Consider the following 15039-nt stretch of genomic DNA (forward strand, 5'->3'; position numbering starts at 1 on the left):
GGAAACCCCTGCCCCTGGGCTCCAAGTTCTCAGATTCTGCAAGTGCAGTGCTATCAGTGCTCACCCAGGGCGCCAAGACAAGCCCACTGATGTCTGCTTATGGAGGAGGGAGGTCCTGCGGGTCACAAGTGACCATGGTCACTGGGCCAGTGAGTGACCAAGCCGGGCCTCTCACTGCGTACTGGGCAGCCTCTCCGCAGCGGGAAGCAGCAGCCCTCTTGCGGAGGTCCTCTTGGGACGAGGTCTACTCCACAAGCTTCTCTGTGTAGCTCCTGTTACCTACAGACAAGTCCACACTCCCTACTGTGCCCCCAGCCCCTCCAAGCTGTGCCCACAGCTCCACCACCCCTGGGCTCTTCCCTGAACTAGCCGTGAGATTCACACCCTTCCCCATGCACAGAGGGCCTGCCCAACCCCTGGCTGAGCTCTTCACCACCTCTTGTGGACAATGGACCCTCCAGACTGAGGCTGAAACCCCCAGGGGTCTGTGCTGTCAGGCGAGAGGCCAAGGCCAGGCCATCTCCCCCTGTCCAGCATCAGTGGCTGAGAGGTGTCCCCCTCCAACTTGCCCGGCTCTCGGACCACATGGTGGGAGTGTCCCTGCTGGCTCCTGATGATGGAGTCAGCTCCCCAGACAGAAGAAGCAACCACTTAAGAGCAGAGAGCACTGTCCCTGCACCCCAGGGGGAGGCGGTGGGTGGGGACAGGGCAGTCCTGGCCAAAGCCATACATTCAGTTCCTGGAAAAAGAGGCGTGACAAAAAAGATCGAACACTGCCTCTCACCCACCACATCCTGTTTTTATGGAAAACTAATCTAATTCCTGACAGCAAAGCAAGCAGCAGACATCCGCGGGGGTCCCCAGGGACCTGATGGATAGGCCCCCATAAGGCATGAGGTGGAGCCAGTGCCCACCCCCTGCCCCGACCAGCCCCACACCCAGGGTCAGAGCCCCCATCTAGCACCCCTGACTCCCCAGGGAGGCCGGGATTGACAGACCTTCTTTGGCAGTGAGGGGCAGGCCAGTTCCTGTCTACTTCCCCCTAGTCTCAGCTGGCCCTGCTCCAGAGGGCCTTGGCTGGTCAGCACACAGACAATGGTCACCACAGGGCTGCCACCCACAATGGACGGGTCATGAAAGATGAGGACGCCCTGAGCTGCGAGAACAAGCTCCCAGGTGGGGCAGCCTCGTGGCCACAGGACTCTGGCTCAGGAGTCCAGTAGCCTGGGCTGGGGGGCTGTGAGGTGGGGACACCAAGACCATCCATCCTAGAGGCTGGCTCATGGGTGGTTATCAGCTGGTGGTTCTCTAGCAGCAGGGAGAGAGCTCACTAATGCCCGCCAGAAGCCTGGCCTGTGCTTGGTCCACCTGCCCAGAGCCCAGGGGCCCTGGGCCCAGAACCCAGCCTCAGGTCACCTCCCACCACTGCCACCTGACCCTGGACTCCCTCCCAGGCCCACCTTCTCCTAAGGGTCAGTGCCAAGCCTTCGGGAACATGCAGGCTCCAGTCATCACAGGGAGGAGGCCACCTCCAGACCTGGCTGCTGTTGGGTCCCCGTGGTGTACTCGCTACACAGGGACAGGCCACATGGTCTATGTCCCATCCAGCTGCTGCAGCCAGTGGCGAGAGACCAGGAAGGCCAGAAAACTGGAGGAGGCCCACAGAAACCCGCTCCCAATGCCCCGCAGAATGTCTCTCCACCCAGAGGGGCTCCCGAGGCCTGAGAGGTCCCCCGTAGAGACATGCCCACAAGCGGGGAGCCTTCTCACTCCCTTGGCCAGCTGAGCATGTGATTCCATCCTCGCACCCTCATCAGACGAATCCCTGGGAAGCCTGGGCAGAAACCTGACCCCAGGATTTCCCGTCCTTGTGCACCCTGATGCCAACCGCACACCCATCCCCCTGGATGGGTCACAGCCCCGCTGACTTCTGGTTCTGAGGATCCAGTTTGGGACTGGAAACCAGCTCAGCTTCTCTGGGCTGCAAGACTCTCTTCTGCTCCCTCAGAGTCAGGCCGAGGCAGACAGACTCTTGTGGGGGTGGGGGTGGGGCGCCAGGAAACATGGCCAGCTACCACAGCCCCAGGAGCCCCTGGCACCCCTACCCAGGCCTGGGCTCCAGGCAACATCCTCCATTCCCTCCTGGCCTCCGCCAGCAGCCCAGGGCCGGCCACGTGGTGTCCAAGCTGCTGTCCCAGGGGAGTGCCTGGCCGCCGTGACTTATTCAGACCCAGCTGGTTCCACTGCGCTTGCCTGAGTGAGGTGTCCTCACCCCACCGCCCTCGCCTCAGCCGGGATGTCACCAGCAACTCTGCCCCAGATTCCCCCCTGGTGAGACCGCCGCATGTCCTGAGGCTCAGGGCACCTTGATTAAAGCGCTGGGCGGCCAGGCTTCCTGAGAGGCGCCTGGGGGTGTGGGCACGGCAGCACGGCAGCCTCGCACTCAGCGACTCAACTGAATATTTCCACCCACGTCACCTGGCAGGTCACCCCGAGGGCCGCGGGGCCAAGCAGGGTAGGTGTTAGTCTCACAGCTAGAGGTTACGACAAGCAGGCGCAGAGACGTGGGAGCCTGGCGCAGAGCAGGCTCCGCACCCTGGCTCCGCTCCGGACGGCCTCCCCACAACCCAGTGTGTCCTGCTTCTAGGTGAGGCGTGCAAAACCCAGACAGGCTGTGTCACTTTCCCCAGGGCGCCCAGCAGCAGAGCCAGGGCTTGGCCCAGCTGGAGACTGGGAGCGGAAAGGTGACAGAAGCTTGTCCCGGGAGCCTTTCCACCTCACTCCTCTGCTCTGAAGGTACCCGCCAACCAGCAGGCAGAGGGAGGAACGTGCGGCCTCAAAGCACGGGTGCTGAAGTCCCGCCGGCAGGTGCTGGGCACACTGCGGCCACACTCACTGGGGTCTGAGTCCCGGCCCAGCGGCACCTGTGACAGCGCTCAGGGCCAGGCGGGGACTGCCTGAGGTCCCAGGACAGGCCTGGCGGGCCCCCACGGTCCGCACGCAGAACAGGACCGGGCAGGGCACCGATGAGCAGGAGTGACACGGGGTGATGACATCCAAACACCCGTTCATAAACACCCCCGGAGCCCCGGGACCATCCCGGCGGGAGTTGGATTCCAAGCAGGGTGCTGGCACAACCATCCGCTACCTCTGGGTCCAGCATCTGTGTCTCCAGACCTGACAATCCAGGTCTGTGGTCAGAATGAGGAAGAAGTAATGTGACTCCAGGACCCCGTGCCAGGCGGCAAGTGAGGAAGCCGACGATATGCCCTTTCCCACACGGAGAGCCCAGTGGACTGTGGTGGCCTGGCCATCACAGGAGCCACCGGAGAGAATGCAGGGCAGAGAGGAAAGCAGCTTCAGGTTACAAGGAACAAGCAGACAGGTGCTGGATGCCTAACTCCTGGTGGCCTCGCTCACAGCCTGAGGCCCCTTGCCCGCAGACAGGAGAGACAGAACAGCCTCGGCTCCATCCCCCTCCGTGGCTCCAGGGCCTGCTGCCTCCTCACTTGAGGGGTGGCACTGGCGCCCCGGGCCATGGCCTCAGGTCGCCCCTGCGAGGGCGCACCTGCTCCCAGCCCGCCCCTCTGCAGCAGCACCATCCCCGGGGCCCCTTCATCTCCCAAGTCCCAGTGCCCCGGCCCATGGCCCAGCCCCTGTAGGCACCCTTCACTTCCTGAAGACATGAGTGGGCTCCCCCTGCCCCCCCTCCACACACCCCCCAAACACCTGGAAGTGTCTCAGGCTCTGGAATGTGACACAGCCTGTCCAGCCCAGAAGCTTCCGGGAGCCGCCTCCAGAGGCAGCCATTCCTTCTCTGTCTGCCTCGTGTGCCTTCCAGGCCCCTGAGGGTCAGAGGGCTCCTCCATTCAGTGTGGGCACCCTCCTCCCCAACAACTCTTGGCCTCCAGCCTTTCATGCCTCACTTTCGCGAGGAAGGGAGCAGATGAGGTGGGGTGGGCACTGCCCTCCTGGTGTCGTCACCCTTCTAGTCTTCATGGTGTGAGGGAGGCGATGGTGAGGGCAAAGGGGCCGCGTGGGGGTGAGGTGGGAGGTGCACCCCCCGGGGAGTGGAGCACAGGCTTCTCCTTCCCTGTGTAGCCCAGGTTTCGTTCATTCAGCGAAAGCCTGGACAGAGGACCCCCCCTCCCCGAGCTGGAGACTCCACCTGCAACCCCGAAACAGAAGCCACCCCCCCACTGGAGGCCCCAGTTCCTAAGGACCGGAGTCTGATGGGGCAGCTGCTGACGGCCCCACAGAGCCAGGGTGCAGCCCCCAGGGCAGCAGGGAACACCGGGACAGAGGATCCAGGGCCCAGGCCCTCCCCCCACCCCAGAGCTGCCTCCAGGCCAGAAGATGCCCCAGCACTTTGCTTTCAGAGCTACTCCCGCTTCCTGAGGTCACATCTGCCCGTTTGTCAGGACGAGGTTTCGGAGGCAAGAGAGGCCCTTGCTGGGGTCACCTGTGGGTTGCCCACCCCAGGGCCCCCTCTGGGACCACTCAGGGGCCCCCACAGGGTGTCAAGACCCTGTCTCTAGGTCACCCACACCCCTGCCAGTGCCCCCTGCCCCTGACCTCCAGAGATTAGGGCCTGACAGGCCAATTCTCCCCAGCAGGGAAGGTCTGCACCACTGATAAGCAGCAGAACACTCCTGGAGCAGGCAGGGCTCAGAGCCCACAGGGCCTCTGCCTCAACCACTTCCCACTCGCAGGGCTGGGCACGGGCCCACCCTGGCCGGGCCACAGCAACAGTGACAAGGAAACAAGCGCCCAGGGACAAATGGGCACCACCCCGACAGCAAGGGTGGAGATGAACCGTGAGGGCACCTCCGCACAGGGTGGAGAGACAGGCTAAGCATGTGCCAAGCTGGGCAGGGCCCAGAGGAGACAGGAGCGGGCAGGAAGCAGGGTGCCGGCCACCCTGGATGTGGGCAGGCCCCGGGGACCAACCACCTCCCCAGAGGCTCACATGAGACTCACACCCCAGAGTGTGCATCCAACAGCAAGGCTGTCCTGTCCTTGGACTCGGGGGTCCGACTCTGGGGGGGCTTATGCTGGGGGGTGGGGAACAATCAGGAGGGAAAGCCAGTGAACAAGAGCTGGTCACCGTGTCCATGGGGACCACAGTAATGGAGGTCAGGAGGCCAAGACCATCTCTGCAGCACTTGAAATGAACCCACTTCATGCAACCAGCGGCTGTGGGAGGTCACACGTCATGACAGGCAGAGTGAGGGTCCCAGTGGCAGGACTAACACCAGGACAAGAGCCTGCCGTGGCAGGACAGAGGCCCCGGAGGAGGTCTGAGAGCCGGCAGAGCCCTGGGTGGGCAGCAGAGGCGGGTGGGATGGGAGGGCAAGCGGAGGGTGCAGGAAGGGCAAGGGCAGGATGCAGCGGAAGCGGGAAGGCCTGGCCCAGTGAGTGGGGGGCCCACCCACCAGGGAACACTCAGAGACCCCACCACCAGCTCGGGGGAGCAGGAGAGGATGTCCCAGCCAGTAACATCTGAGTTCACGGGACTTTGAGCTAAAAACACTTGCCCTTAACCGGACACCATAAAGATGACGATTAGCTCTTAACCGGACACCATAAAGATGACAATCAGGATTGTAAGCCACAGGCAGGGAAAACCATACGCAGTACAGAAGGGTGATAAAGAGCTTACAGTCTCATGTCCACAAAGAACCCCCCAAGTCAGAAATAAGAAGATAAACAATCCATTTTTTTTAATGGGTGAAAGATTCTTAGGGACACATGCCAGAGAAGATACCAAGGTGATTAGCATCATTGGCATCAAAGTAACGCAGCCTGAAGTATCAGGAGATGCCACCTCACGCCCACAGACCAGCTGGAATCAGAGGCCAACACCACGTGTGGGGCGCCCTGGAACATCCCCAAATGACAACCAGGAGGACAGATCGGAGCCTACTTGCAGTGGACAATCGAGGCCCATGACCCGGCAACCGATGCCCAGGAGTGAATGAAACACGTGAGTGTGTCCATGGAGATGCACCCGCTCGCAGCCTACACCTACTTGCCAGGAGGGATGGGTGACGGGATAAGCAAATGTGGCAGTACTTTCAGGGGACAAGCCAGCGCCAGAAGGGACCACCGCCACGTGGTCACAATCACCCAAACTCAGTACTGAGGAGACAGCAGGCACAGCAGTACATGCCCCCAGGGGTCCCTCAAGCATGGACCCCAGAGCAGGCAAAACCAAGTTGGGGGCGGGGCTGGGAGGGGGCAGCGCAAGAGGTGGAAACGTTTTCCAAGTCCTTGGGGAAGGTGGTACATGGCTGCACTCGACTGTTAACCCAGCTTCAACTGTGAGGCCTGCCCTCCACCCCGAGCTCCAGCTGTCCCCATGGAGAGCTTGATGCGTGGGCTGTGCCGTCCTCCCCTGGGGGCTCTGTGGGGACCCCAGAGACTCCTAAATCTGGGCCGAGTGAGTGTCGGGGGGGCCAGAGGGGCAGCCGTGGGAGGTGGTGGCAGGCGGACAGCTGGCAGATTCCAGGGTGAGGACAGGTTCGGGGAGTTGGTGGGCCAGATGGAAGTTCTGCAGGCAAAGAGGTGCAGCCAGAGGAAGGAACCGAGGAGCCTCCCATGTGCTGACAGACGCCGGGGCAGGCGGCTCCCGGGAGGCAGGGGCGTCACGGCCAGAACTCTGGCCCTGGGTGCTCATCTGTGACACGGGGCCACTACTGCCCACCCTCAGGAGTAGAAAAATGAGTGGAGACTCATTCTGAGAGGAGACTAGAAAGCTGGGGGGCCCCGTGCCAGGTGAACGCAGCAGAGACGGCATGGTGGGCAGCAGGCAGTTCTCGAATGACTGGGAAGGTCACCTTGCCATGGGACGCATCTGGGAGCAGAGCTGGGAGCCTGGGGCCCCCGAGTGTCCAAGCAGAGGCTGTGATGCCAGTGGACGTGGATGGAGGCTGCAGGGTTGGGGTTGGGGGTGAGTGGACACTGAGGCAGAGACATGATGCAGAGCTGTGTGCCAACATGACTGGAGGAGATGGTCAGCGCCGGCTGCCCACACAGGCACATGACGGTTAGGGGCCTGGGGACCTGCCCTGCAACATCACAAAGGCAACTTGTGCAAACCTTGTCCCAGCTGCCCCCGGGCCCATGGGAGCCCGCCAGGGTCTCTGCCATGAGACTGACTCGTTCCCCCATGAAGCAACCTAGGGATACTCCCCCAGCAGGGGAGCCAGGTACATGCTGCACAGCCTCTGAGGACTCCTGGGAGCACCCCGTGGTCACTATGAGCCCTGGCCATTGACAGGGAGGAGCAAAAGGGGAAGATGAGGCAGCTGAGAGGGGGAGTGGAATAGGAGAGCGTGCTTCCCTTTGAAAAGCACCCTTTAATGCTGTTGTAATGATGTGTTGTTTCAGTGTTTTAACCATAAATATGAATCAAGTGAATGAGAGGATGGAATTGGGAGGATGGTGAATGAGGGGGAGGGATGGGGGTGAATGAAGGGGAGGGACTGGGGGGAGCGGGAATGAAGGCAGAACAGGAGCCTGAGCCCCAAGGGGAAGCTGGGGTGTGACAGGGCCCAGCCGACAGGTCACAGGCCTGGTGGCTCCAGGAGGTGAGAGAGACTGAGACTCAGGCCTGAGGCTGGTGAGGCTTCTGCTCCGAGGCCCCTGCCTAGGAGCCCAGGCCGTGTGCTCTCTTGGTTGGTCCCTCCAGACTGGGCCGTGATCCTGGCCACAATCACAGGCCTTTGGCTGCTCATGCGGGCCCAAGGAATCTGTGCACATAGCAGTTCTGTTCTTTTGTTTTCCCTCAGAGGATCCACCAGAGGCCACCGAAGGGCAGGGGAGGTGGGGAGAGCCAGGGAACGGCCGCCGGTACACCTGGGCACCGCCACGGTCACAGCCGAGCCTGGACAGGGCCCAAGAGGCGCATCCCTCACAGCCCACCGCGCGGTCAGCGGTTCCGAACTCGGGACAGACCCCCACCTGCTCTCGAGGACAGAAGCCCCCAGGCCCCTCCCGCTCTGCGGAAACTACGGGGCCCGGTTCAGCTGCCTGTTCACTGGCAAAGGAAACCACAGGAGGCGGCTGAGGTGGCCACGGTCCCGCTTTAGCCTGACCCCAGGGAAGGAGAGGAGGCCCAACTATATATACTCTGGGAGACAAACAGCGCAGGTCGGAGCCTGGTAAACAGCCGGCCGTTACAGAGAACTAAAAATACTCCCTATAATTATGTGATTAAAACACACCAGAAAAATCGACCCGCCCCACTCGGCAAAGGCCCGAGACGGTGCATGGAAGGGGGAGGCCACGCATGTCGGCCTGAGGTGCCCGGGGCGGCTGGTCTGGGCCAGCACTGCCCATCACATGCTGGTGGCTTTCCAGGGCTGCCCGAGTGCCGGGCCTCAGCCTCGCAGGGTCCTCCCCAGGGCAGAGGCTGGCGACCCCGGGCACCCGCAGAACCCCAGCCACAGGGCACTGCCAGGGCTCTAAATGCTGGAGCCACCTAACCTCAGGAGGGGGACACAGCAACCTCAGGCCCTCACCACCGACCAGGGCCTTTCTTTGGACAAAAGGGAGAAGAAAGGATTAAAGAAGAAGAAACTTACTCTTATCTGATTTAACTCTTGGCTATTTTAAGACAAGTATTCATACGTTACTTTTGTAGTGAACAATTAATACAGATCAAAACGTGGGGGGGGGGGGATCAAGTCCCTCCTGCCTGACTGTCCACTGGGCCCTGCCCCTTCCTCTCCACCCCACCTCAACCCTCCGACTGGCCACCTGGGGGACTGGAGCCCCCATCTGGAGGCCATTCACTGACCTCCTTCCACAGACGGCCTGACCCTGGCTGCACTGGCTTGGCACCTTGGATCTGCCTTTCTGCCCCCTGCCCAGCATGGCGGATAACCTCTCTCCCTCCGGCAGACTGGTCTTGCCCGGTGCCCACCCCTCCTGCGCCCCCCAGCCCCCTCCAGCCCGGACCTCGATCTGTATGGCATTTACTAGGGGACACCCCCGGGGACGGCGTCACTGATGGCACCATGTTTCTCTCCCATCTGGACTCAGCACAGCGTGAACAAACACGGCAAAGGCCCTTACAGAACCAAGGTGCCGGAAGCTGGGGGGATCCATACCTCCCTTTATACCCAAGGAAACCTTGGCCCAGTTACAGAGGAGAGCAGGCCCAGCTCCTCCCATCCCACCGCCATGGGCCCTAGGCAGGCCAGAGCCTAGGAGGCTGCCCGGAGCTCCGTCTCAGGAGACCTGGTGAGACGATGCTTGAATGAACTTGGGAACAGGTTCCACGTGAGCACAGGAATCTGGGCAGGCACGTGTCAGGCAGGGTAGCTGGGCTGGCCCTGGATACCACACCTCCTGCCCTGGAAACCACCTGTGGCCAGTGGGCAGCCCTGTGTGTCGCGGACCCACTCAGTACCCCCAGCACTGTGCAAGGGAGGGCTGCCCCGCCCGGCCCCATCCAGAGGCCAAGAGATCAGAGACCTGGCATTGGCCTTCAAGCTTTTACTGTCTTGTTTACAGGTGAGGAAACTGAGGCCCAGAGAAAGGGGTGAGGGCCTGGCAAGTCAAAGCAAGGCAGAGGCTGGCACCACCTTGAGCTCATCCCGCAAAGCCAGCCCCTAGCCTCCCTGAGGCTGCCCACCCTGGGCTTTTCTACAGGTAACACCTGCCAACAGGTACGCAACTCACTTGCCCTGGGAAGGAAAACCCGCTTGTGTTCTCATCCCCCAAGCCCCCCCCACCCCCCCATCCTCATCCAGAGAGCAAGCTCAACTCAGAGGGTTCAAAGGTCAAGAGTGGGAGGAGCTCACACAGAGGGCACTGACCTACCTCCTGGCGGCACTCAGGGCAGCCTTCTCACCTGCTTCTATAACACCTGGAGCCTGTACCCCAAGGAGGAAGGAAAACTGCTTTGGTAACCAGAAGGGAGAAGTCTACATACAAAAGAGTCTACATAAAAAATGTCTAGGAGAAGGAAATGGCAACCCACTCCAGCACTCTTGCCTGGAGAATCCCTTGGACAGAGGAGCTGGGCGGGCTACAGTCCATGCGGTCACAGAGTCGGACATGACTGAGCTACTGACACACACACAAAATTGAGGAGATACTTGGTGGCACAAGTGTACACTTTATCTATTCTCCCATCTCCTGCAGGAAGCAGAATGGGGCAGGCAGCACCAGGGGGCAGGATGGCTCACCCCCACCATCCCTTCTGGAAGTCTTGGGGCCTCAGTGCCTGCAACAGCTGGCCTTGGGCAAATAAAAGACTAAGTTTTTTTTTTTTAAGTTTATATATTTCTAAAAATAGAAAACACAGAAAAGACCAATACTTCATCGGACGAGGGTGGTCAAGAGTGGCTTCCTGTAAGAGGCAGCTCACACTGGGCCCTAAAGATAAGGGGCAGGCCCAGGGGATACCCTCAACCCTTGCGGTGGCCCCGCCACAGAAGGCAGTCCCCTGCGGCTGCACACAGAGCAGAGGGCCCCTTTCCCTCTCCATCTCTGAGCACTGAAAGTGTTAGAGGAGTGACACCGCCCAGGAAGCAGCCTCAAAGCCAGGACCCAAAACGTTCCCCGCCGCTCCATCAGCACTTCCTCTGCAGGACCCTTCCCACTGGTACAGATGCCGGTGGGGTGGCCATTCTCAGCTCCCGGGCTGACCCCGGCCCCTCCCTGATCACACTGATTTCTGGGGGCCCATCAGCCAGACACCAGAGTCCTGCAACATAATTAGTCCTGGGAGCAGGTAGGGGCTGCCAAGGCCGAGTCTCCTCCCTAAGATGGCAGAGGAGAGCAAGACCCACCCCTAGCTCTGGGGGGGTCTCTGAACCGGACAGCCTGGGCTTGCTGCTGGCTCCAAGAGCCTGGCAGCCCGGGAGCTGAGGTGGACTCTCGGGGCTGCATTCCTAACAGGGGCCCCTGTCTTAGGACTGCCTTCCCATTGCCTTTCTCACGGCAGTGTTGAAACAGTGATGGTGAATACCCTATGTAGAGGAGGAAGCGTCCCCATTCTAAACAGTGACACAGCAGTGACAGGCTGGCAGGTGACGTGGCGTGCGGTGGGCGTGCCTGAGAGGCCGGAGCCCCATTCCACAGGAGGAAGCCATGTTGCCGCCCTGCACGTGTCTGCCGGTCAGTGATACAGTTACCACCTTCTCACCACCTGCCTCGCTGCTACAGTGCTACCTTAAGGCTGCCCCTGCCCAGTTAGGTCAAGAGTTGGGGGCGGGGCCGTTCCCGGGGAAGTCACAAAGCGTTCTGTCCTGACGTCTCTCTAGAAGCTTTCGGCTCTGGGTCCCGACCCCCGCAGGGCTGCAGGGACAACAGGTGAAATGATGAAGGCAGTCCTGGGATGGGGGACTGGGGAGCCTCTGATGTTCTAAGGAAGTGGAAGTGGGATTTTGGGAGGCGAGAGGTGCCCTAGGATAACCCAAAGCCTCAGATGGCCTCATCCAGCATCCACCACTCACTTTGAAAACACTGCTGAACTAACCATTTCTACCAAAGCTCATCACAGAGCGAGGGGTGCTCAGAAGGCAGCAGGGTGACCATCCCGCCTCCAGCCAGCAGCACAGCAAGATCCCTCGGGAGCTACCCGGCCCCAAGAGCTGGCCTCTGGCTTCCACCCTCTCAGGTGTCACTGGGCAGGGCTCTCAGCCAGCTCTATATCACCCTCGCCTGAAGCTCAAGAAAAAACATGGAAGTCCAAGTCCTACACCCAGACACAGAATCCGTGCGGGGTATGGCCTGGGTATCTGGGTTTTAATTAATGGACTTTATTTTGGGGGACAGTTTCAGGTTTATAGAAAAACTGAGCCAAGGACACAAAAAATTAGTCATCAGGATGTGAAAAGCTCCCAGGAGACTCCAATACACCCCAGGTGGGAACCCTGAGTAGCTCCACCCCGCATCCAGAGAACTAGAGACCTACCCTCCCCCCTACTCCATCACCCACTTGAGTTGCAGCCAAGGGCCCGAAGAACACAGATTAATTCTTGGGGTCAACAAACCTCAGCTCTCAGTCTGAGCCTGGCTCCACCACTTGTTTTGCTGCAGCCCACAAGCTAGGAGTGGTGTTTACATTTTTTAATGGCTGGAAAAAATATCAGAAGAGTTGATGATGTGAAAATATTTACTATCCAGCTCATCAGAGAAGTCTGCTGACCCTGAACAAGGAGACTGCACCGTGGGGGGAGGCATGCCCTTCAGGAGGGAGGCCCCTCTCGCACAGGCCAACCCGATTCCCCTCGTGTCTTCGGAGTCTAAGGAGGCTGCAGGTGTGCTGCGGGCCGTCAGAGGCGAGCCTGCAGTGAGAAGGTTACGGGCTTTTGAGCCCAACCTCCAGCTGGGTCTCTTCTCCTGGCTTGGTAACGTGTGCTTTCCCGAGGCGAGAGGAGAAAGACAGGCCGGCTGACCCTGCGCTCTTCCCAGCACATCCTGGGCTGTTCTGTCCACACAAGGCTGACTCAGACCCTCCTCCCTGACCTCAATGGTTTTCATTGATTCCTGTCCTGAAATTTTTCCCAAGTTTCACCACCTTTCTCTGCTACAAATCAAAACACAGTCTGTGTGGGAGTTGGTGCCGGCTGCTCCGGGCCCCCATATTCCTGGCCCACTGGAGCCCACACCCACCTATGACAGAAGCGGGCAGAGTCCACCTGGAGAGATTTAAGAGGCTCTGCAAAGGCTTTCAGAGTAAAACCACCAACACCCACCACGGTCTGACGGATTTCCACCCAACAGGCAGACTCACAGTGCAAACCATTCCCTGTTTCTCCGAATTAATCAGACCACTCTTCAGCTCACACCCAGTAGAGGCAGCCCCAGAGGAGGGAGCTGGGGACAGAGGGCTGGCGTGTGAAGGGTGAAAGGAGGCTCCGGCACTCTGCCCTGGGCACAGGGAGGCCAGGAGGGGTGCAGAGGGGAGGGGCCTTGAACAACAAGAACCACAGCTAGAGCTTTCCGGAAGGGGTGCAGATGACAGCTCAAGCTGGAGACACTGATGCCAGGGTGGGGACCTCAGCTCTGGCACCAAGACCAGAGTCTTCTGGAGGCACCCTCTCCCCCAGCCCAGATCAGAGCCACCCCCAGTCCCTCCCACAGCTCTAGAGCCCAGCGGAGGAGCCCAGGCACCGGGAAGGCAGGGAGGAACCCGAACTATTTTTTCCAGAGCAAGGGCCTGCCCTAGTCCGGCCGGGGGTGGGGACGGGAAGGGGAAGAGTGAGGGGGGCCGAGCCCAGGGCACAACGACGTTAGTTCTGCTCCAGAGGCTCCAGATTAAACAGCTCCAGGCAGGAAGCCCGCCTTCTCCCAGATTGGTCAGGAAGTCGTGATGCAAGTTTGCGCTTTTTTTTTTTTTTAACACGAAAGAGAAAAAGAGATTCGTGCCCCACTCACCGACGCCCCAGCCCCTCCCATGAGGGCCGACATTCCTACCCCTGTCCCCGTGTCCCTATCCCCAGCGCCGCGGGCCGAGGCACCCGCCGCCCTCTCCGGGGGGCGCTCGCCGCCGGCCTTCGTGGGCGCCAGAGTGCCATCTGCCCGCCACCCCGCCGCCGCCCTCCCAGCCTGGCGCTCGGACGGGGCCCCGGCCTTCCCGGCGGGCCCGGCGCTCTCATGCTTCTGGAATGCGGGCGCCCAGGGCCGACCTTCCCGGGGAATCTCCGCGCCCGCCCGCCCACCATCCTTGGCCCGACCATTCTCGCCGGGTGGCCCGGCCGGAATGCCGGGAGCGGGGACGCAGACCCTGTCCCAGTCCAGAGCCCTCCACGCACGCCCCCACTCACCGGCCAGAAGCGCGAAGGGCAGCAGCAGCCAGTACAGGACGGCGCCGAGCACGTGCGGCTCCATGCCCGAGGGGTCCGGGGGCCGGCCAGGGTCGCTCGGCCGGCGCGGCGCTAAGGGGCGGTGCCGGGGAGCCCCGGCCGGCGCATGGCGCACAGGGCGGGTGGCCGCACGTGCCGCGCGCCGCGGCCAGGACCCCGGCTGGTCAGCAGGGACCTGAGCGCCTCCGCTTCCTCCTGCTCCTCCTCCCAGGGCCGGGGTCCGCAGCGCCCCGCCGGTGCCGACGGCCGGGGTCCGCGCTCGCTCCTGTGTCAGCCCTGCCCCGCGGCAAAGCGCCGCGCGCGGCTCGCGACTCTCTCGGCGGCTCGCGACTCTCTCGGCGGCTCGCGGAGGCCGAGCAGGGCGGGACGCGGCTCGGCGGCTCCCTCCTCCCTCGGCCAGCCCGTGGGCCTTTATAAGCTCGGCCTCCGCCCTCCCGGCGTGCCCGCCCCCGCGCCTCCCCGACTGCCCGGCGCGCCCCGGCACCCACTCTGTGGCTCCACGCGGCCCGCGCCCGGCACTGGCCCTCACGGTACGGGGTGGCCAGTAGGGGCCGGAGACCCCCGCTCGGCGCACTTCCCTAGAAGATCCCCCACCCTCAGTAGCCTTGGCGGGGCCTTTCGGAGTCGCGTGGGTGCGGGCGGGGACAGCTTCCTCCCCTGCCGTCGCAGCCCGGAGCGCTCGGTAAAGGTGCCATAGCCCCGGGCTTCTCGGACAGCACCCCACTCGCAAGTGCGCCCCGCGTGGCAGGAGCAGCCGAAACCTTGCTCCCCCGGCCCGCAGCGCCCCCTGGGACCGTGGAGTGGCTGGGAGGCTTCCACCGGCGCCTCCGCCTGCCACCAGCACCACCACGGGCCCTGCCGTAGGAAGGAAATGAGAACTTCCCTTGGGTCAACAGGCCAGGATCTGAATCCAGGCTGCACTGGGCACTTCACTTGGCCACCCCAGTTTGGCCTTCTCCACCTTGAGTTGGGCTGGGAAAGGAGAAAAAAAGAGCCGCCCAGTGTGCAAGGCAGAGCGCACGGAGGTGGCAGGACTCAGGGCCCAAGGACACCTGAGGAAGCTGGCGCTGCCTGACCAGCTCCAACACAGGCCCAGACCCTCTCACTCTTCAAGTCAGAAAATTTCAGTGGACTTTCACGAAAGCTAGGATTTCAGTGCTGATTGTGTTTCTCCTTGCCTCTCTGCTTGCTCGTTCCTGGAGTCATGTCTGAC

General features: G+C 61.7%; 1 protein-coding gene across 4 annotated transcripts in view; it reads right to left on the bottom strand.

Moving 5' to 3' along the window:
- Nucleotides 1-14705, bottom strand: part of PIEZO1 (piezo type mechanosensitive ion channel component 1) — a 56758-nt gene extending 42053 nt beyond the window's left edge. For all 4 annotated transcript variants that reach the window (XM_044931162.1, XM_044931161.1, XM_044931160.1 and 1 more), the window contains exon 1: nucleotides 13788-14705. In XM_044931162.1, the coding sequence (XP_044787097.1) occupies nucleotides 13788-13851 (64 nt within the window). In that variant the 5' untranslated portion in view covers nucleotides 13852-14705. The remainder of the gene's footprint in view (nucleotides 1-13787) is intronic.
- Between the last annotated feature and the right edge of the window lie 334 nt (nucleotides 14706-15039).

The sequence above is a fragment of the Bubalus bubalis genome, chromosome 18 (assembly GCF_019923935.1).
Source record: "Bubalus bubalis isolate 160015118507 breed Murrah chromosome 18, NDDB_SH_1, whole genome shotgun sequence".
Taxonomy (NCBI): Eukaryota; Metazoa; Chordata; class Mammalia; order Artiodactyla; family Bovidae; genus Bubalus; species Bubalus bubalis.